This window comes from Rhodnius prolixus, unplaced genomic scaffold (assembly GCF_049639745.1).
Source record: "Rhodnius prolixus isolate KJV_2025 unplaced genomic scaffold, Rpr scaffold_3, whole genome shotgun sequence".
NCBI lineage: Eukaryota > Metazoa > Arthropoda > Insecta > Hemiptera > Reduviidae > Rhodnius > Rhodnius prolixus.
The window spans coordinates 6,132,644-6,154,223 of NW_027411603.1; the positions used below are offsets into that span (position 1 = coordinate 6,132,644).

The window sequence follows — 21,580 nt, forward strand, 5'->3', positions numbered from 1 at the left end:
GGGCGCGATGGCTAAGGAGGTTGTTGGGTATAGACTTGGCAAAAGAATGTCCCTTACTTTTGGCTAGTTTTGAAAGTTATATGTCAAGGCATTACTTTCTTTTTCGCAATCTGGATGTAGTTTTAAGGTTTGAACTCCTGAAACAAAATTAAATAGCTTAACTCCTGCATCAGTGTGGTAATAGTAATCCATTTGTCTGCATACTTGAACATGAACTCAATTTAACTTGAAAATCACCTGAACTAAAAAGAAAGAAAAAAGTGTTGGAGGAGGACATACCATCCTTGAAACCCTCTCAATTCTGGGATTTTTTTCGTCACCAGTAACTGGAGGGGATGCTGTAGGAATTTGCTACCAGAAAGTGGGGACACAATAGTTCTTTGAGGTCAAAGTGCACAGTCAAAACCCTGCAAATTAACGTAAGTTTTGATTGGATTCCCTGTGGATCGAGCAGTCAGTCTTTGACTCCAGGGATTGTTTTTTTTTGGCTCCCTCCAACTTTTTAAAGATTTTGGAGTGGGAGTCCTGGGTAAAAAAGGTTGAAGTCACGAGTTTAATTGTTAAGAATCCTCACCCATAAATGTCTTTCACACTGACAGTAAATACGTTCGCAATGCATGAAGTACTGTTTCTTCTTCTTCTTTCAGACAAACCTACATAGTCCGTGTACTGCCAGACCCATGCGAGGCAAATGTTAACTCAGTCTACGCTGACCCGACAAAAGGCCCATGATCGTCCGAATGGCCTGCTCGGCTCAAAACTTTGGGCGAGAACCATTGAGTTTATGTTCAGTATGCAGACAAATACGGTAAGGCCGTTGACCATGGGCAGTCTCTGTGCATGGCCGAGATCATTTCACATAGCCCGAGTAAGTTTTCTAGTTTTTATTTATTAATTGTTTTGTATGTGTAAACAAAAAAATTCAAGTATAAACAAAATTGAGTAGGAATGTAAACAGTAAGTCGTGTAAGAGGTCGTCATCAATTTTTATTGTTGAAGTTTATTTATTAATAGCGTCTTAAAGAGAATGTATCTGCAATTAGATTACACAGTATTCATGTATAGCCCAAAGGAGTCAAATTATAAGAATGTACTGAACCAGAGTTCATTCCTCCCACGTCGTGATAGATTTCCACAAACCTTCTACTTTCTGTCATGTTCTACAAAAATAAAAAAAATAAATTTATTTCACACCTATACTTGCTTTTCTGTACTCACAGAATTCTGAAAAAAAAAGAAAATCAAATTTGGAAAAGGGAGTAGCGGAATAAGAGGGGTCTGGCGGCCCCCACCGATTTTGAAACAATCGACCCAAAAACTTTGGAGGAGACCGAAAAAAAATTTTTTGAAATTTTTTCCGACCCTCTCCAACCCCACAAAAACCCGTAAACGAGAAAAATGTGTTTTTTTGATATTTTAATTTTTTTCGAGCGTTCTAATCCTTTTAAAGCGGTTACAACGCAACTAAAAATTTATTTTGGATGTGTAGATGTTCCCTGAATTTTTTCGGTTTTTACTGTACAGTTAAATGAAGTGAAACATAGCTTTGAATCCAAAAAAATCGTTAAAAATCGGGATTTTTTAAAAACAAGTCTTCGGCATTTTGGGCTGACTCGATGGAAAATGACGGCCTAACTATGGTTGAAAGATACACTCTTACTCTACAAAATGGCGCAATTGAAACTCAATTTGGTTGCTTGTTGTCTGCGATAACTCAATTTGAGTAAAACGCGAATTTAAAAGGTATGCGATTTTGGCCTATAAAATAAGTCACAATTTAATTAAACAAAAAAGCACCAAAAATAATGTTCGTATAAAGGTATTCTAAATCGCTGATCAAGAATTTGATGTCAAAACCATGTTTCGACAATTGACAGCTGTTAAAAATGCTGTCAACAAAAAACGAAGAATTCATTTTTTTTCAATTTTTTTTAAATGCACGGATAATTGTTTTTATTTTCAATTCATTGAGGTAATTATAATCTTGAATTTGATGATAAAAGTATATGTTGATAAAACGTCATATAACATTTTTTTAGTTTGATTTTGTCGAAGATGTTAATTTTTTGAAATTTTTTTTCGCTAAAACAGAGATGCCACCAAAAAAACGAAAACTTCCAAATGATGAATGAATGATGAACCTGTAAAAAGGATCTTCAAATCTTTTTCTGTCATTTCGGGAAAGTCTGATACATCGTCTGATGTCAATGGTTTGAAGATCCTGATGCTGACAAGTTTGAGAGTTCTGATAATTGTCGTTCCACACGATCTTGCGGAAAAGTTTCGTGATGACTGTGGCTTGTTGATGGTAAATTCGGATCCGCACTGACTAGACGAGTTGAACGACGACATTTTCCGCACAGAACGTTTCCTACATCCACTTCTTTGTCCAGTTCAACCGAAAACAAGTTGGCTTCTTCTTCTGAAGTAATGACTTTTTTTTGCCCGGTGCCGTATCGCAACAGTAGGTCGCATTTTACGCACCTTTCATCATTTGGAAGTTTTCAAATCCAATTCCTCGGATTCAAATCTACCATCACGAGCCTGACACCTCGAGCTGACTCCGCAGAATCACATTAATATATACACTTATTTTTCCCACATTACTCTCGTATGCTCTTACGCTCTTACGCTGCTTATGCTCATGTTCTGATGTACTCTTAATCATTTTACACGCTCTCCTGCGATTGTATTCATGTCAAACCCTCCGAGTGTTAACATCTATTTTTGCTGTTAAATAAATTTTTTTAAAAAGCTCTTCTCTCTTTCAAATATCATAACTACAGACCCTTATGCTGGCCATTTTCGTCTACAAAATATTTGTTCAAGTAGCCCTGCAGATTGACTGTTATATCTAGTTATTTATAATAATCAAACTATTAATTACAGGTTAGAAAGAAAAACGTTATAAAAAATTATGAGGCTAAAAAATTCAAAACTTTTTTTTATAAAAAACTTACATCAATGATTTTGTTTATTTTATTTATTTATTTTTATTTTTAAATAAAAATCGTCGGTTTAAGTTCATTCTTCGATTAAAGTAATTGTTATTCTATGTAGTAGTCAAACGTTTGTGATAATAGGTAATAATTATCTGGCTTTATCGCAAATAATATAGTTTTCTTCAATTACATTCTCAATCTAGGTATTTATCCCACAATGTTGTATATATGTAATATAAAGTAAATAAGATATGCATATTTTTAGGACAGCTAATTATTCCAATATTTTACTATAAGTAAAATTAGGGGGACTAAATTAAATTACAATTGAGAAATCAATAATTGTTGTTGAATAATCTACTTGTGGCTTGTTGATGGTAGATTCGAATCCGAGGAATTGGATTTGAAAACTTCCAAATGATGAAAGGTGCATAAAATGCGACCTACTGTTGCGATACGGCACCGGGCAAAAAAAAGTCATTACTTCAGAAGAAGAAGCCAACTTGTTTTCGGTTGAACTGGACAAAGAAGTGGATGTAGGAAACGTTCTGTGCGGAAAATGTCGTCGTTCAACTCGTCTAGTCAGTGCGGATCCGAATTTACCATCAACAAGCCACAGTCATCACGAAACTTTTCCGCAAGATCGTGTGGAACGACAATTATCAGAACTCTCAAACTTGTCAGCATCAGGATCTTCAAACCATTGACATCAGACGATGTATCAGACTTTCCCGAAATGACAGAAAAAGATTTGAAGATCCTTTTTACAGGTTCATCATTCATTCATCATTTGGAAGTTTTCGTTTTTTTGGTGGCATCTCTGTTTTAGCGAAAAAAAATTTCAAAAAATTAACATCTTCGACAAAATCAAACTAAAAAAATGTTATATGACGTTTTATCAACATATACTTTTATCATCAAATTCAAGATTATAATTACCTCAATGAATTGAAAATAAAAACAATTATCCGTGCATTTAAAAAAAATTGAAAAAAAATGAATTCTTCGTTTTTTGTTGACAGCATTTTTAACAGCTGTCAATTGTCGAAACATGGTTTTGACATCAAATTCTTGATCAGCGATTTAGAATACCTTTATACGAACATTATTTTTGGTGCTTTTTTGTTTAATTAAATTGTGACTTATTTTATAGGCCAAAATCGCATACCTTTTAAATTCGCGTTTTACTCAAATTGAGTTATCGCAGACAACAAGCAACCAAATTGAGTTTCAATTGCGCCATTTTGTAGAGTAAGAGTGTATCTTTCAACCATAGTTAGGCCGTCATTTTCCATCGAGTCAGCCCAAAATGCCGAAGACTTGTTTTTAAAAAATCCCGATTTTTAACGATTTTTTTGGATTCAAAGCTATGTTTCACTTCATTTAACTGTACAGTAAAAACCGAAAAAATTCAGGGAACATCTACACATCCAAAATAAATTTTTAGTTGCGTTGTAACCGCTTTAAAAGGATTAGAACGCTCGAAAAAAATTAAAATATCAAAAAAACACATTTTTCTCGTTTACGGGTTTTTGTGGGGTTGGAGAGGGTCGGAAAAAATTTCAAAAAATTTTTTTTCGGTCTCCTCCAAAGTTTTTGGGTCGATTGTTTCAAAATCGGTGGGGGCCGCCAGACCCCTCTTATTCCGCTACTCCCTTTGTTATTGATTCTATTCTAAATCAAATATTTTCGCCCAAATTGGATTGGTAAGTTATCAGCTGATGTGGGTAGGAGGGCCACTCCAGTTGTAGTTTGGCATTTCTGGACAATTCTTAATGTCCTTTGCTGGAGATTAACCTACTACTTTTTTTGACTGAAGAGTTCGTTAATTATGGCCGCTAACAAGCAGCACAATCAGTTCCAAAAAGTCCAGGATTAATATTGGAAGTACGTAAATTGCATTTCCATTGCAGCTAGAAAATGTGAGCGCATACTCAGATAGCGCTGAGGATGCTATCTGGAAGGTAATCAATGCATGCAAGTGGCATTCTTTTTTTTTTTTTTATCTCCTTTGATTGATTTAAATCAATGAATTGTCGTTCGATTAAAAAATCTTTGTCTCTTTGCCTAGAAGTACTGCAATCGCAGTTTATTTTTCTTACTCCTCTTAAAGGGAAGTACTGAAATCGCAGTTTAATTTTGTTATTTACGTACAAATATCTTCCTATGTTATTCAAAACGCTTTTTTAAAAAAAAAATTGTTATAGAGGATGGCAACTATAATCATTCTTTAAAAAGATCTCTCCAGTGGTAGTTACGGTTCCGACTTAACACCTTATCAGGTTATAATGATAGAAATGCTTATTCCAAATTAAAAAAAAAATCTGTAAAGCAGATATGTAACTTTGCAAAATAGACAAAAAGGAAAATCCATCCAAAAGGTACAAAAATCTCTTTAACAAAAACTTACAGTTTAAAATGTTAAGTATAAGGGTTGATTAAACGCCAAAAGGTACACAAATCAGCAAGCACCCAACATTTCATTAATTCTTCATTAATATTTAAGTAATTTTACTGCATTAATATTCATTAATATTTTTTAGAATTTATTAGATGTCACAGACCCTTATGCTGGCCACTTCATTTATAATATTTTTTTGTTATAATTATGATCAATCACATATACGTACATGCATGTTAAAGTAGAAAAAGACAAAGTTAGAGTCGGCTACTGTCTTGAATTCATCTTACCGAAATATTCGTGAGCACAAATAATACACAGATAATAACAAGTAGATTATTCAACAATTATTGATTTCTCAATTGTAATTTAATTTAGTCCCCCTAATTTTACTTATAGTAAAATACTGGTATAATTAGCTGCCCTAAAAATATGCATATCTTATTCATTTTATATTACATATATACAACATTGTGGGATGAATACCTAGATTGAGAATGTAATTGAAGAAAACTATATTATTTGCGATAAAGCCAGATAATTATTACCTATTATTATAAACGTTTGACTACAACATAAAATAACAATTACTTTAATCGAAGAATGAACTTAAACCAACAATTTTTATTTAAAAATAAAAATAAATAAAATAAACAAAATCATTGATGTATGTTGGTGTAAGCATTTTTTAAAAAATAGAAAAAGTATTAAAATATCTGAAAGTTAATGTAATTTTTATAAAAAAAAAAAAAAAAAAAAAAAAATTACATAGAATGTGGTATGTGTTCTCCACAAATCTCTTACAATTATTTGTGGATCCAATGTCCAAAAGGTTTTTTTTATTTACTTAAATATATCTTAAGATTTCTTAAGAAAACGAACAAATGTTGTTATGTGTGACCTTTAAAATAACAAAAGATCTTGGCCAAAGTTTCATTGGTGGTATCCTCCTTTTCCTATCTGAGTATTTATTATTGCTGATAATTGTGCTTTTATTAATGCTGGGATAACATTTCCTTTATGCAAATGTATTCATTTATTTGTGACCTTTCGGTGATTTTAAACTGTATAACATATATTTTTGGTATATACTAAAATTGGAGGAATGTTTACAATTTTTTTTATAATATTTAAACTCTTCATCTAGTAGAATTACACAGTCATTCCCAATAAATGATTTGGTAAGTCAAAGGAATTCCAAATAATCTCTTTGCATACAAAAACATAAAATTTTTTGGGGTTTTGTTTTTCCTAAGAAAAGTTTCAAAAACAAGTTGAAAACATTCCATTCTTTTTTTTACGAAAGTTTTAGCGACTCATTTAATCTTCTTTAATATTATCCTAATTATCAGGATAATTACTGTGATATTGCCTTTTTGCTGCAGGAGATGCTTCGATCCGTAAGATCAATTAAGATTTTTTTTTGTTTTTCAGTGAACAGCGCGTCAACACTTGAAGTCATTGGCAGGCACTCAGTCCTCGAACAATGTTCTTTGATTACGACAAAAAGTCATCACAGTATTCTTCGGTAACAGAGCTCGTGGTACTTAAGAGATTCTAACAAGTGAATTCAGTATCACTCGAATCCAGGATCTCCCCAATAATAGTCCAATCACTGAATACTTATCCTAATCCTTTCCCTTCGTAGCGGTATCTATTTCAATTTTAATAAAGTCCTGTTATTAAAAAACAAAGAAATAACCGGTTTAGAGATATAATAAAATAAATAGCAACATAAATATATCGTTGAATAACACTATTATATTGGCAGGAATATACTACAAATAGTGGAACTCTTGAGAATATTGTTTTGACCACGCAACCATTTCTATAAGATGTTAGCCAGTAGATCTTATTCTCCGGGTGAATATCCGGCTGAGATATCCGGACGAAAGGCTGATATATTTCATTGCTACCTACAACATTTAGATACCTTTATATACATATCTTACAAATAATAGCTCTATAAAAACTAACGTCCTATAAAGTACCATGTACTTAACGATAATAAGGTTTTTGTTTTCGATTTCCGTTTATTTTATTTTTATAATCATGTAAACATTATTAAATATATTTACATTTTTTAAAAAGAAATAACATTTAAAAAGATTTCATTAAGTTTCAATATCCGTTTCAATAAAATATAGAGAAACTTCTGCGAGGGGAAGGGGAATTAAGCTCGTCATAGATAGACGTATTATCTTTATGCGGATAAGAAGATAATTATGTTGCGAACGTATCATATAGTTAAAATTGAATTTCCACCGTTAATAAAATTGTTAAAAAATACTTGAATTCGCAGTAACTATTTAGAGTGCCAACAGAATCTCTGAAAATTGAAAAATCTCAGAAAAAAAAAAAAATCCTACTATTTTGATACTTCTTAACTTGGTATCTGTACTTACAGTTTCTAGTATCGCTTCGACCATTTGCACTTAAGTACATGAAGTATTAAAGAACCACAAAACCTGTTTTTATACATTTAAATAAAATTTGAAACGTCACGTTCTGTTGGCCCCACCCAACAGTCACTGTGAAAATAATTATAGAGAAAGAGATCAATTTCTAACGTTTAGGTTTTCATGATCATGTTGCTTCACTACTGGAAAATTTGTATTAATGCAGTAGTAATTCTTTGGATGAGGTAACATTTGGCCATTGAAATTGTAATAGTTTTTCGTGAGTGAAGATTTTTTTTTGAAATGAATTTAATAATTTTATATGTATGTATAATAGTAATAATTTTAGAAATAGTTGAGGCAAATTAACGATACTAATAACATAGATCTCTGAAGATTGGATGAGTTGGAAAAATGATTGTAATATTTGGAAGTGAGGGCGGTGCGGATAGCCACGAGGCCCGGCAGTTGAAGTCTATAGACAATACATCGTGCCTGACCTCTATCTAGCCAAGTCAGAGGTCAATTCCCAACACCCTACAATTAAGAGCCTCACGAGACCCCAAAGTATCCCTAACGACTTACCCCCTCTGGAAATATTTCAAACATTCAACACACATGTAATTATTAATGTCGTACAGATTTTTTTTATTTTTTTACTCTTTCATACTGCATTAGGTTTGTATATATGTATGTATTTAACAAGAAAAAAATTTAAAAAAAAACTTTTATTGATTTCTGTACGAAAATTACGTATCAAATTTTGGAAATTTGAATTTTCAAACAACAGTTATTGTGATTAAATTTTCTTAAAAATCAAAATTTGTACTTTAAAGAAAAGAAAAGAAGAAGACGACTCTTACACTTTTTCATGTTCACTATAATTAATTGGTAATTCATTTTTTTGTAATTATGTACAGTTTAATAATAATTTTTTTAAAAATCTTTTATTGGAATTTACCACTGCAACGGTTGTTGCAACAAGCAAATATGGTACCTGATAAAAAAGAAAATCACGAGTGGAAAAGGCACCCAGTGGTGTCACTCCAGTAACGTGCTTTGCTGTAGATCACGAGGCCATCTCTTCTCTTCACTCTCCTTAGAGGATTACCTGGTAATGTGGAAGAAGATAGGTGTTCTATGAAAGGGTTAGGATGAGCTGCTGTAGAGGAATGAAATTTGAGAAAACGAGTGTTAGCAAGATCTGTAATGAAAAAGGGATTTTTAGGTCATTATGAATAGTGTGAGGTTAGATACATACGATAGAACGGAGCGTTAAGAAGTTTTCGAAGTATTTTTGACTGTAAAGCGTAGGTGAGTTGGAACGCTTAGCCTTATGACTTCAATGCCGTATGACCAAATAGGTCGCAGTAACAGTTACTAGATATAAGAGTTTTTTGTTATGTAGGTAAAGTTTTGAACGTTTGTCAAGTAGTCTGGCGAGAAGTTTTATAGCGTTTATCAGTTTCTTGTCTTTTCAGTCTAGTATGGAGGATTCCATGTCAACCGTTTGTCTAGGTACAGTCCAAGGTAGCGTACTTTGTCTACAGTTGGTATAGGAGTTTGGTTCAAGATGATGGGAGGTAGGATTTTCCGTCTTGTGAGAGTAAATACTATAAATTTTGATTTCGTAGCGTTAGTTTTGATTCTCCATTTGAAAAGCCAGTCCTGTAAAGTGGTTGATGTATATTTGTAGAGCTCGTGTAGCGATAAGAGGATCGGAATGAGGAGATAAGATTGCAGGGTATCGTCAGCAAAGGTGGAAAGGATGGTATTTGGATGTTGCGGTATATCTGCTGTATATAAGGAGTAAAGAAGAGGACCTAGGACATTGCCCTGAGGAACACCTGCTCGAGCTATCAGAGTCTGCTGCTGCACAATAATAATAAATTTATATCTAATTTAAATACTGCAATAAAATGATATTGTGAACGGAAGCGTGTCTCACAGCCCTTAAACTCAACGTTTCTGAGAAAAGTGCCAAACCATAGTGATAAAAGACCCTTTTATGACGCAAGTTCCAATTGCAAAAGTCTTTTAGCATCCGTCAAGTAATTTTGAAGAAAACATCAAATTTCACGGATTCTGGCTATGAAGATATTTAGAAACACGCAATTTACACCGCAACGGCAATTTTAGTGGAGAATTTAACTGTTCTCATTCTTAGAAATAACTTTCTTAAATCTTGTTCTTTTTGGAAAATGCTTATGTAGAAAAGTGAGTGCATGTAGTCAGTGTATAATGTGTCAAGAAAATCCAAATCATGTTTTTACTTTTCCAAGTTATTACTTGGAAGAAAGGTTTCTAATTATGCGGATTTTTTTATTTTGGGGTTTTCACTGGCAATTTCCGTCGAAATAACCGAGCTCTCCCCTGAGTGAGCAAAATGGTTTAGATACATTTCCCCTCTCTTTCTTTCTGTCCATGTATGTGCGTACCGTCTAACTTTTATTTTCAACATTTTTCTAGAGTGTTCAAGTTTTTCCTTTAAAACATAATTTTGGGGTATGAAAAAAAAATAGTGAAACTCGTGCGGACATGTTTAATTTTTACTAACTCTTTAAATTTGATAAATTCACACATCAAACATACATATGTAATACCCTCTAAAACTGGCCTAAAATCGATATTCTTAAAAAAAGAAAAAAAAAAGAGGTATTCTAAGCGAATGAAATGTGTTCTCGATTTTGATCGCTAAATTTCCGTCATCAGGTCCATTTTAAGAAGGTACTTAAAGTTTAGACTTCAATTATTTTTTGAGATATAGTTCCAAGACATAACGTAAAATTTTTGTAGAACCACACTTCTTCAATTGGTCTTAGATAATCTCAAATCATTTATTTACGGAGTAAGTCAATGGTGGAAGATTGAAACGAACATAATATTTTACTTAGTGGTATTTAATAAGTTTTAATAAAAAATTGCATATCTACAGTAAATTTGATACAAATATGAAAATATAGTTGTGTGATTATTCACGCTAGTCTAATTTTATTATACTTTTTTTTTTTTATATCAACTTAAAAAAAATTAAAATCTTTTAAATGGTCTTAAACATTCATTAATATTGCCATTAAATAAAATTTTAAATAAACAGTTATTATAAAACTAATTTCAATGCTTTGTACAGAATGAAGTCGGACTTTATAATGTGTATTTTTTAGGATTTATATTTTGTATTATTGTCAGACCAGTACTAAGCCACATGGACTAATGAGCATTTATTCTCGAAAAGCTACACAATAGAGCTGTGTAAAATTATTCTAAAAATAGACTGTGATACTTCATTAACTAATTAGGTACTTCTTTTTTTGTTTTTAATTCCAATTTTCAATAATCAGAATGAATTTATCCATTCAAATCTCGTATTTTAGACTATACTCGACTGTTTATTTAAATGCATCGCACGCAATAGTTATTCTATCTAATTAAGAGCAACGTGGTTCATTTTTTTTTTTTTAAAGTATGGAAAAAATTTCAAATTAATGAAGTAAATTACTATTTTAGATTTTATTAGAATTTTATTTGTACATTTCAGCATGGACGCATTTAATCAAGAATCATCATTATTTACTTCTCAGGACTACAAGTATTTATTAAATGAGTGAGTTTTCCAATTTTTCATCTTTTTAAAATGTTAAGTTTTTTTGGTTGTAAATAAAAAAACATTCTCGTATTTTACATTGTTCTTAGAGCCTATCGGCTCTCTTAATTTTTTGAAAAGTTTGTCTGACCAGGTTTTTCTTTTTTCTGAGTTATTTTCTTTACCGTTAACTTTGGCCCAGCTTTTTTAATATAAGTTCAAGAAAAGCAAACTGGAAATGATGTGGGTGTCAAATTATTTTTACAAACATACGCATGTTAAAAGTGCCTTGAAAAATGCCTTTTTTATCATTTGTTGACGTATTTTTTTCTTTTCGGCAATCTTTCATGACTTATCTTTTGAACATGACTGACTATTAATGTCTTCAAAATTGTCTTTTCAGACGACATTGTTTTCCGACTATTAAAATTTGTAACTCTTGTCAAATTTGAAGAGTCTTGCGTAGCCTTTTGCGAAGGCCATATATCCTCAACATAACTCATTGCCCTTACACACTAGCGTTATAAATGTTTATTTTCAAGTTATATTCTTATCACATAACACATTGTTCAAGGTTTCTTTGAGTCTATTCTCTTGCTAATCCTAATAAGGGTCTACTTTTCGTAATCCCTGGCTTAATTTATTTTCATGCTCAAATAGTACATTTCTTATCTCCCATCATGATGGTTTCTTTCTTGGCAACGACGGAGTTAATCTATCTATCCAGTAGATAGATTTAGTGTTTTGTTTTAGTGAACTACTTATCTCCATTCAGTACAATTCTTGAATTTTTTTTTGAATGTATAACGTTTCCGAACTATACAGATCATGTGTTGCAGCAAACTCTAGGTAGTACGAAGCTATATTCAACAATCATAATATATGATTGTTACGTATGAATTATTTTTAGTTGTATTTTTCAAAGGAAAACCATCTTTTTACCCGTAAGTATTCATTTCCAAATATGTATTATAATTTAATAATTGAGTACAAATCATTCGGCGTCCTAAAAGTGAAAATTTATAGTTGTGCTTAGGCATTTAACTAAAACACCCCTATTGCTAGGAAAGCAATAATTGTTGAAATAAGCAGTTCTTTTAGCAACAAATCATAAAGAGGTTTATAATATATGAAGACTTGTTATTCAATTTGTTACAGAATTTCTTCGGGGGACGGATTTTTGACTGAATCTTCTGTAAGTTATTATTTTTATGGTTAATTATACAGTTAACAAATTGTTTAAATTCATTAAGAATGGCCTTCTGAGTTTATGAAGTAGAACTACCTATTTTATTGTATTGGTTTCCACCAGTATCAGACGCTGGATATGAAGGTTCCACACTGCAGTCTTACTTTAGATGTGGTTGAGCTTTAAAAGGGCTAAAGAAAGCTTTGAAGGAATTGGCCCATTTAAATCAAGGTTTTAGTCCCAGATTTTTATCGTGCGAAGTAGAAAGGATAGCTTTAATGCTTGGGAGTTTTCCTCAATGGTGCAATTTTCTTCGCCTTGCTGCCGATGCCAGTTCTCCGACCAATCTGCCGGGGAATACTCTGTTGTAGTTACTTTACAAATTTATTTCCTGATACATGCAGTCCATGAAGCATCATCGTTTTCAATTCTTTTTTTCAGAACATGGCTGTGTTTTCTCTCCTACATTAGTAATTAATATTATTACAAAAGTTTTTTGATTTTGAAAAAAAATTGATCCGAATGTAATGACCGTATTTTTTTAACGTCATCTTGTGAATTATTGTAGTTTAAAATTAAATTATAGAATTCGATGGTTGCCCATTTAATTTCCTTAATTTCAATACAAAAGTTCGCCCACAGAGAATGCTGATCAATTTATTGAAGATTCGTAACATAGTTTATGTTAAAGTAAAATATGAAAAACTTGTATTTCAATTCCAATTGTTTAGTGGCTATATAACTTTTTGTCGGGAAGAAAAAAAAATTACATACATAATACATACAGTTGTATAAATATATTCATTTAATATACATATATTTTATTTTGAAAATATTTAAAAAAATAAAACTGAAATATTTTCAACAATGTTCAGCTGATAAGAGTTATGAATTCCATAAGAGGAAACTTCCAACATGGTTATAGTTAGCTAACCTGGCAAGAGGTTAACCGACCAATTTTGCATAGATTTGTGTAAGTTGAAATTTTTCTGATGCCATGTTGGCATCCGGTACAAATCATTCGTACGAGAAGAATTTTAATTCAATTGTTGTTTGATTATTTTACGGAAACAAGTTTTACCGTTGGTAGTTTTTACCTCTTGTAAAAATTTCATTTCGGAGGAGGTAGTTTATCCAAACGTGTAATGGAAATTAAATGTGTAAGTTTAAATGTTTTTTATAAATTTTAAATGAGTTTTGTTTATTTAAAAGAAATGGATTTTTTTTTTAATTATTGAAATGTAGATTAATCAAAGTTTGTTGGGGGCTTATAGGATTATGACCAAAAATGTGATTCAACACAGAGAAATGAAACTTTTGCTATACCATTAATGAATTCAGATGATGTACCTTCTTTAGAAGAGTTTACTGGTATATATAATTTCAGCGTTCATGTGACTGAAAACAACGGAGGAAGTGGATTAATTAAATCATCCTTTGGGGTAAATGAATGAATTCATATATGTTAGTATGTAGATTTTTTAAATCTTCTATTGGAGTTTATAAAAAAAATTCAGCATGAAACTTAGTATTTATGGAAACTAAAGTTAAAATAACTTTCTAGAATTGTTTGAGGGTGTTTTGTTTGGCTGCTGATTGATATTTTCTTTTCTCTCTTTCAGTATTCAAGTCTGTTAAATCAAGTTTTCATAAACATACACAAATTGTTAATGGTAAATTTTAACTTAAATCATATAGAAGGTTATGAACAAGGACTGTACATTAGGGCAATGCCCGTGTATACTTGTACCGACTACATACGAGAACCTGTTGAAAGGTGTGATATGCATTTTATGGAAGATGATCCTGATAGAAAAGGTAAATAATTTGGCAGTTATCCTCGTATAATTAATCTGTTAACCATGAAATTGTTATATAATACGTTTAAAATGTTTTTTCTTGCCTTTTATTATTTTTTTGTTTTTATTGCTCTCAGCCCATCAAGGCAACGTATGTAGATGTCCGAACTTCAACAACGCTGGCCACATTGTGAGAGCTCATTCATCTGGTACTATGTACTCTTACGATCCGCAAAGCAAAAGGCATAGTGTAATTGTACCCTTAAGTAAACTACCGGCTGGATCTCGGTCGTTTACCGTTCTTTATTCATTTGCTTGTAAAACAAGTTGCCCAAAAGGGATGCAAAGAAGACCAGTTAAAGTTTTATTTACGTTGGAAACATCATCGTAAGTGCTGCATACATTGCTAATTATAGTTTTTATTTATTACATTATTTGTGTTTTTGCAAAGGTCAATGGAGATTAAGAAATAGAAAGTGCTCTCAGTAATAGATCTAATGGCGAGGAATACATTTTATTGCTGTGTATCCTCTTTTATTGAAATTTAGGATTAGATATTTGAATGAGCTGTCGGATATTTAAAAATTAAGTTCTTCATTACTTAAAGCTAATATAGAAAAATTGGATGTACAAAAATCAACAGAACTATTTCTTAGGTAGGTTACAACTTTTATAGTAGAGTGGCGAGTAGATCGATTTGAAGATAGATATAGGATTCTAACATAAACCAAGAGTTTGATCTGGCAAATGAATTGTGAATGGTGAAAAGTGTAATGAATGTTGTGCCAACAGGCTTGAAAATATAGGCCTTTTTTGATGGCTAAATTCAACCATTTATTTTTAGATTTATGTATATTTCAATTTACAATATAAAAAAGTCATTCGTAAAAAATTAAATATAAATATCTTCGCAGTTTTAATTTGCTTCTTAATTTGAATACTTTTAAAGCTCAAAATAATCTAATATTTTAAATTCAATAACCAACAATCTATGGGTAGCCTTTGGTCTAAGTTAGAATTCGTCTACCGAATCATTAAAACTTTGAAGGAAAAAAAGTAATATTGATAATTTTTCCTCTCACTTTTTACAGTAAATGTCTATTATTCTATTTCTGAATAATTCTTCAGGTTTTTTATTTTTATTTTAATTAGTTCTATTCTCTAAATACGAAGTTTTTCACTTATTTCGGGAGCTTTTTTCAGTGCACTGCCGGCCTTTGGACCGTGTTCTCTCATTGCTGACAATACTCTCCATTATCTGACAGTGAGCTGTAAGAAACTCCTAGGGAAGAGAAAAATCTAATAGCTAGCAGCTGGATTCGAACCCGGGTTCTCCGCGTTGGAATCTAGTATTCGCTAACCATCGAGCAAATTCCTTCCCTTTTCACCATTTTATTATTTGCCATTAAAATTGCATTATAATTATTAATTTTATTTTTTAAACTTTTTAGTGGAAATGTGATGGGTCGTTGTACAATGTCGGTGAAAATTTGCAGCTGCCCAAAACGCGATAAAGATAGAATGGAACGTGATTTACTTAAAGATAACCGTACAGTTTGTATGTTACAAGTGGAAGAGGATCCACTTTCAAATGTAAGTTTAGTAAGATATTTTTTTAAATATCTTTAATTTTAAAAGAACTAGACTGAAGAAAAGAGAGATAAGCTCAATAAGATTTAGCATAATTTGGAATCTTGAAGAAAATAATCTAATCTTACCGGATAATAAACACGTTTCTTTTCTAATACAATAGTTATATAACAATATTTAATATACTAAATAAATCGTACTTTTGTTGTATTCTCTTTAAGAAATATTCCAAGCATGAATAACGGTTTGATCCGAAGACTTTCCTGCATTCGTAGATTCAACGGTTATGCTAGGTGGTGCAACTAGAACTGGACGCCTGCTTATATGAAAAGATGATGGCCCTAGAATATTATAATTATTATTACATTTTGCCTTGCGATCTGAACATAATATATAATACAACTACCACTACCAATAATATTAACTAGCTTGCCCTATACCCCCACACAGAATGCTGATCGTGGCGGCCATGTCTGTTCAGAAGTCTTTGAAAGCTATATTTAGGGGCCATTCTGTTGTACGAGATTCCTTTCTCGTGATGCAGACCAAAAACTGAATCCAGCTCCAGCATCTTATTAGAACACCTTACAACACTTTTACTAGCAACAACTTAAGCATTCACATACATTCAAAGCTCCAGAGGTTCTTTATGTTGGCCTAACCTTATTTGAAATAAACTTACCTTCAAACTGACACTTTCCAGGCATTACTCTGCTAGATGACGAAGCTAACATTTAATTTTTGGCTTAAACTATGGTATCAGTTTCGCCCAATTCCACGTACAGCCTTAACAGAAAAGAAAACAAAAATTTTACGGATTGCATCTTTTTCCAAATTTAAATTTATTTTTGTTTTGTCTGTTTCAGAAAGAGGAAATTATTGAAAAATTACGAAAAGAATTAAGAGAATTGAAAGAAAAAATTAAATCTATTGAACAAACAGTCGATCTACTTGAAACATTGTGAATAATTTTATTTAAATTTTTTTTGGTCGGCGGTAAACATTTAAATAGGTACTTGTAAATAACTTGCTGCAAATTTTGGATATAATGTTGATAAATACTTGTAAATTTTCTTAAATATTTAACTTTAAACATTAAATTAATCTTATTAACAATTTTTTGTTTTTAGAAATAAAAATAATAATGTGGCCTTAGGGAAGGGATTAGCTATGCGGTTTAGCGTACTGCTGGATTCGAATCCAGCTGCTGACCCTTAGATTTTCTCTTCCTAGGAGCTTCTTACAGCTCACTGTTCGGTGATGGACAGTGTTGTCTGAAACGAGAGAACACTGTCCGGATGCTGGCAGTGCACTGAAAAAAGCTCCGGGCGCCAATAACTTTAGATGTTGACGCGTCTTAAATGATAAAAAAAAATGTGGCCTTCCAGTTAAGCTTTAGAAGGAAACCTTATGTATATTGTAAGGGGCGCTGGCCGCTCTTGACACGCCCGTTGAGGGAACAGGGAGTGGTTTCTTATTTACAACTCAAGATAATTTCATTATTTATTAAACTAGAAAAACAACAACAAATTATCGACAAACACCCAAAGTAAATCGTATCCTACGCTCCACCCCTTACATAAACCAACCCCGTTGAATATACTATACAATTCTCTATCTAACCTCGCGTCTAATACATTCTAATACGTATCCCCACACATCAATAAGTTAAATAAATAATTCATTCGTTCACCTACAAGTAATCCAATATACTATACAATTATCTATCAAAACCTCGCTTCTAATACATTCTAATACGTATCCCCCCCCACACATCAATAAGTTAAGTAATTCATTCATTCACCTACAAGTAACCTATTCAGTCTTTGCAACCACTGAGTCGACCATACTGGGGCTAAACAAATACCGCTATTAAATTACTACTGGGCTACACTCACCAGCCACAAGCCAGCCGACGGACCTCTTCCACAGCATGGGTGTTCCTTCCGCCGGAACCACTGAGCTCCCCTGCAAGACCACTGGCTCCTCCGCAAGGCGGCTGGCTCCTCCGCTGGACAACTGGCCCCTCCGAAAAAGTGAGACCCTGGCCAGCCAGTAGCCCAGTTTTTATATATGATACGGTGTCGACTCAGCGGTTCCTACACCTTTCGTAATTTAATTATTGCTTTTCCTCCTTGTCCTAATTCTTATAACCCCGATTACAAAACAATTCAGAGAGTAAAATACCTAAATTAAATAAAATTTATTTTCTTGTTTTAAAAACTAAGTATATTGAGATTTCATAATACTTTTAAAAACACTGTATCCCAATGCCTTTCTACAAAATGTTATGAAAAGCTGGACCCTTACATATATGTTTAGATTCTTATATTTTTATTAAATTTTTGTTTCATGTGTAATTTTAAAGAATTAAAGTAGCAACCTATAGCATTATTTTCTGTATGATTAGAGCGGTATTGTAGATATAAGGGAAAATGTCACCGCTGAGTGAATTCTAGTTAGCTCTTCAGGTAAATTAATTAATTCTTTATTACAGCTTCTCAGTTATTGAATTTTCTTTCAGATGAAATTATGCCGAGGAGTAAAATGAATATATTCATCAGCCAAAATCTCTGGTTTGTAAAAGTTGTACTTGAAAAGTTTACAACTCCATGTTTCTTGCTCTGAGAAAAAAAAAGAAAAAAGAAATCATTGTGATAATTTTAATTTTTTAATATATTGAATATTTTTAAACATTTCATCTATTTTTAATTTTATAATTTACAAAACATTTTAATCAAATTTACATTGTTACATCAATTTTTATCCACTCCAGTTTTTGAAAATATGAGTAAAACTTGTCTGTACACAAGTGAACATGTTCTTTTGTTGGTCTTATCACATTTTCATTATGACGTGTGTTATTCGCCTTCGGGGAGGGTCTAGCCGAATTCTGAATTTTAGCCACCTTAAGTCTTAATGTGTAAAACGTTTTCTTTGGCATTTTTATTGTATCATTTCTGAATTATTGCTCTTATCTTTAATGCGAGAAATTGAAGTAGAAGATGACAAAGAACGCACTAAACTTCGGTAGTTGTCACTTTAAAAACCCTGACCTTTTTTTATGAGCAGAGTATGAGGATAGTGGTGCACTGCCACTGTGAAAAATCTCTAGGAATTGCAAGGCTAATTTATAATTCAAAATACTAAGAAGTAACGATTCTAAGAAGAAGGATGAAAGCTTCTAAACACCCCGAATGAGGGATTTCAAGAAGTTTACAAAGAATTGCAAGGTAGAGAGGGCGTTTGCCAAATAGTACGGGCTTTAGGATTGTAATAATTTACGAAATTGTAAAGTCGTGATAAAACCAGCTTTTTCCTTACTCTAAAGAGTACTAAAATTGAACCTTTTTTTTGAAAAGGCTAAATAAGGACGGCTAATTTTACAACAATCATAAAAGAATAAATTACTAGGTGCAACGATACCCGAGCGATTAGAGGTGAGATCCGCAAAGCTAAGATATATTGTGGTTCGATTCCAGGTCTTGAATTTTATTTAAAGTACGTTAGCTAGTCGCTTCCGTCCCCAACACAGAATTTGCCCGCCTTCAAAATAGGCACTACTTTATGCTCTAGTAATCACTAATTAATCTGATTCTGATTAAGTTTTTTTTGTAAATTATAAAGTTGTTACATAAATTCTGAATATAAAACTTTATAAGTTCCTGAACTTTTTCAAACTTCCAACGTCTTAAGAAATATATTTTACAAAACGTATTTTCTGAAAAAGTGACTTGGTTAGTTAAATTAGATTAGATTATGTGAGGCCCAAAAAAAAAACCACGCCACAGTGAACCAAAGGGTCTGTAATCATTAGTTACATTACGGGTCAAATAAAAATAATTGCACCGTTTTCGAGAACGTTTCAGAAATTATAGAAACGTGTAAAGTTGCGCTATTTTCGATAAAATCGTGAAAAACTGAGTATTCACAATATTAAAAGTTACCTTTCCAGTTCTTTTTTAGGATTTTAGGTCAAAATTATTGTCTTGAGAGGAAGGGATTAGCTCACAAAGATTCCCACTTGGAGATCATGAGTTCGATTCTATCTGCTGGCTCTTAATTTTTTTTCTTCCTAGATGTCCCTAGATGTCTTTTGCAGTTCACTGTTGTCTGTAACAAGTGAACACTGGCTGGAGAACGGCAGTATACTGAAAAAGGCTCTGAAAAACAAGTTAAAAATACATTGAGTAAATTTGTCTTCCGAATGAGGAATTGTGGTCGCTAAGTTGCTGTGAGGTTCCCTGGTAAAAGACCCAATCTGAAGGTCAAATTTTAACATCCTGCGTTTTTTTTAATTGTATAAATATCTCAGGCATTTTTTGTAGGAACCACATTTCTTCGGTCTCAGGGAACTCAACTCAGTTATTTCCGGTGCATCAACAGTCGGAAGCGTCAACAGTACGAAAATGGAAACCTATACTTGACACAGTCTAGAACCTTTGACTAAAATTCTTTTTAAACTGAAATCTTAAAAGCTAGGTCTTTTTAATTAGATATTTTTCACATGCAATTAAACTGATTTTTATGAAAACTATATAAGCCCTTTTTAAAATATTCTATTGTTTGAGATTTCAACCTAATTATTAGACAATATGCGGGCCCTCTGAAATCTGTAAAAGCTGGTCATATTTATTGATCCCGTTGCTGCCTCCGGTAAACGAGTTCATTTATTCCTTTTTATCAATTACCCCTTATAGAATCTATTATGTGCTTTGAGTCTACAGTGCAATTGCTGTGCTAGTCATCATACAAGATTTTTTTAAAATAGAATTTGTAGATGTTATTTATGCTCCAGTTCCTAGAGCTTTTCCAATTTGTAATTGTTATTTAACCTACCTTAGCCCTAAAAAAATTATTTCTTTGATTTCTTTTACGGCTCTAACGATATTTATGGTAATTGGGATTTCGGCTCAGACTTAGGATATCAACGAATAGAGGCGGTTTGATTTCATTATTACTCCTTCCAATGTTGTAGAATTTTCCCAGATAGTTGTTATTAAGCATTACTTTTATTAGTTTATTTTATTTTAAGGTTGTTTTATAGAACTTATGTAAGACTGAGAAAAAAATTTACTTATAGAGTATGTGGTGTCTACGAGATATACTATTTTGAATCATTGTACGATAAGCAAATCTTATAAAAACAGGATAACAGGACAGATATTTTATGCGGTTGAGGTGCAGTGTTGCTAAAAATATTGCGTTGAAAAATAGTACAAAAGATGATTTTTTTTTTTTGAATTTCCTGCTTGAGATTATATTTATTTATTCGCATAAATTTTTGTTCAACTATTCGTTATTGCTAATACTTGATAGCAAGGAAGAAATATGTATGTTATTTAAGTTCACAAAAGTGAATAATTAATTGGCTTGGTAACAAATTGTATAAAAATATGTATATATTTATGTCCTTAAATAGAATAGGAAAAAATGTGTAATTTTATTTTTTTTGTTTTGTTTTTAGTGTGATAGTACGCTTCATTTACTATAGGATATAGTTTCTTGTTTTTTTTATGTATCGAAATATGTAGAAGATAAATAGTAGTTTAATATTGTAATGTATTTTAAAAGTTTACCAGTTCATTTTTAATTAATGTATTACGAAGTAATAAATTTTTTTTTTTTTTAATCATGACTTCACGATTTACTCCAGAAAGCTGAGATATGAGAAAAG

General features: G+C 32.0%; 2 protein-coding genes and 1 long non-coding RNA gene across 7 annotated transcripts in view; 2 read left to right on the plus strand and 1 right to left on the minus strand.

Moving 5' to 3' along the window:
• LOC141453751 (uncharacterized) overlaps positions 1-7,157 on the plus strand; it is a 64,591-nt gene extending 57,434 nt beyond the window's left edge. Inside the window, exons 21-22 of one of the 2 annotated variants that reach the window (XR_012458162.1) lie at positions 648-868; positions 6,778-7,157. Coding sequence is in view for 1 of the 2 variants with exons in the window: in XM_074127323.1 (XP_073983424.1) it covers positions 6,778-6,875 (98 nt within the window). In the remaining variant the exon portion in view is untranslated. The remainder of the gene's footprint in view (positions 1-647; positions 869-6,777) is intronic. The other variant, XM_074127323.1, reaches the window with a different exon arrangement.
• On the minus strand, positions 122-18,429 carry LOC141453753 (uncharacterized). Of its 2 annotated transcripts, XR_012458165.1 has the most exons (4): positions 17,802-18,429; positions 16,586-16,689; positions 16,104-16,244; positions 122-137 (listed from the first exon to the last, which is right to left on the minus strand). It is a non-coding gene; the product is annotated as an uncharacterized lncRNA (long non-coding RNA). The 2 variants fall into 2 exon arrangements; XR_012458164.1 differs by lacking the exon at positions 122-137 and having other exon boundaries at positions 16,026-16,244.
• Positions 10,907-21,535, plus strand: LOC141453746 (cellular tumor antigen p53-like). 3 transcript variants are annotated; one of them, XM_074127314.1, is made up of 10 exons: positions 10,907-11,041; positions 11,117-11,205; positions 11,281-11,346; positions 12,484-12,520; positions 13,789-13,956; positions 14,137-14,332; positions 14,451-14,700; positions 15,765-15,906; positions 16,770-16,915; positions 18,428-21,535. In XM_074127314.1, the coding sequence occupies exons 3-9, from the start codon at positions 11,282-11,284 to the stop codon at positions 16,866-16,868; spliced, it is 957 nt and encodes a 318-aa protein (XP_073983415.1). In that variant the 5' UTR covers positions 10,907-11,041; positions 11,117-11,205; position 11,281; the 3' UTR covers positions 16,869-16,915; positions 18,428-21,535. The 3 variants fall into 3 exon arrangements, with proteins under 3 accessions (XP_073983415.1, XP_073983414.1, XP_073983417.1); XM_074127313.1 differs by lacking the exon at positions 11,117-11,205; XM_074127316.1 differs by lacking the exons at positions 10,907-11,041; positions 11,117-11,205; positions 11,281-11,346; positions 12,484-12,520 and adding an exon at positions 13,369-13,674.
• Positions 21,536-21,580: the final 45 nt, after the last annotated feature.

Excerpts from the sequence above, each read along its gene's own strand:
- LOC141453746 (XM_074127314.1), top strand. The coding sequence starts at position 11,282 with ATGGACGCATTTAATCAAGAATCATCATTATTTACTTCTCAGGACTAC. Across the intron at positions 11,347-12,483 it reads TACAAGTATTTATTAAATGA|AATTTCTTCGGGGGACGGAT; the intron begins GTGAGTTTTCCA and ends AATTTGTTACAG. Across the intron at positions 15,907-16,769 it reads AAGAGGATCCACTTTCAAAT|AAAGAGGAAATTATTGAAAA; the intron begins GTAAGTTTAGTA and ends TGTCTGTTTCAG.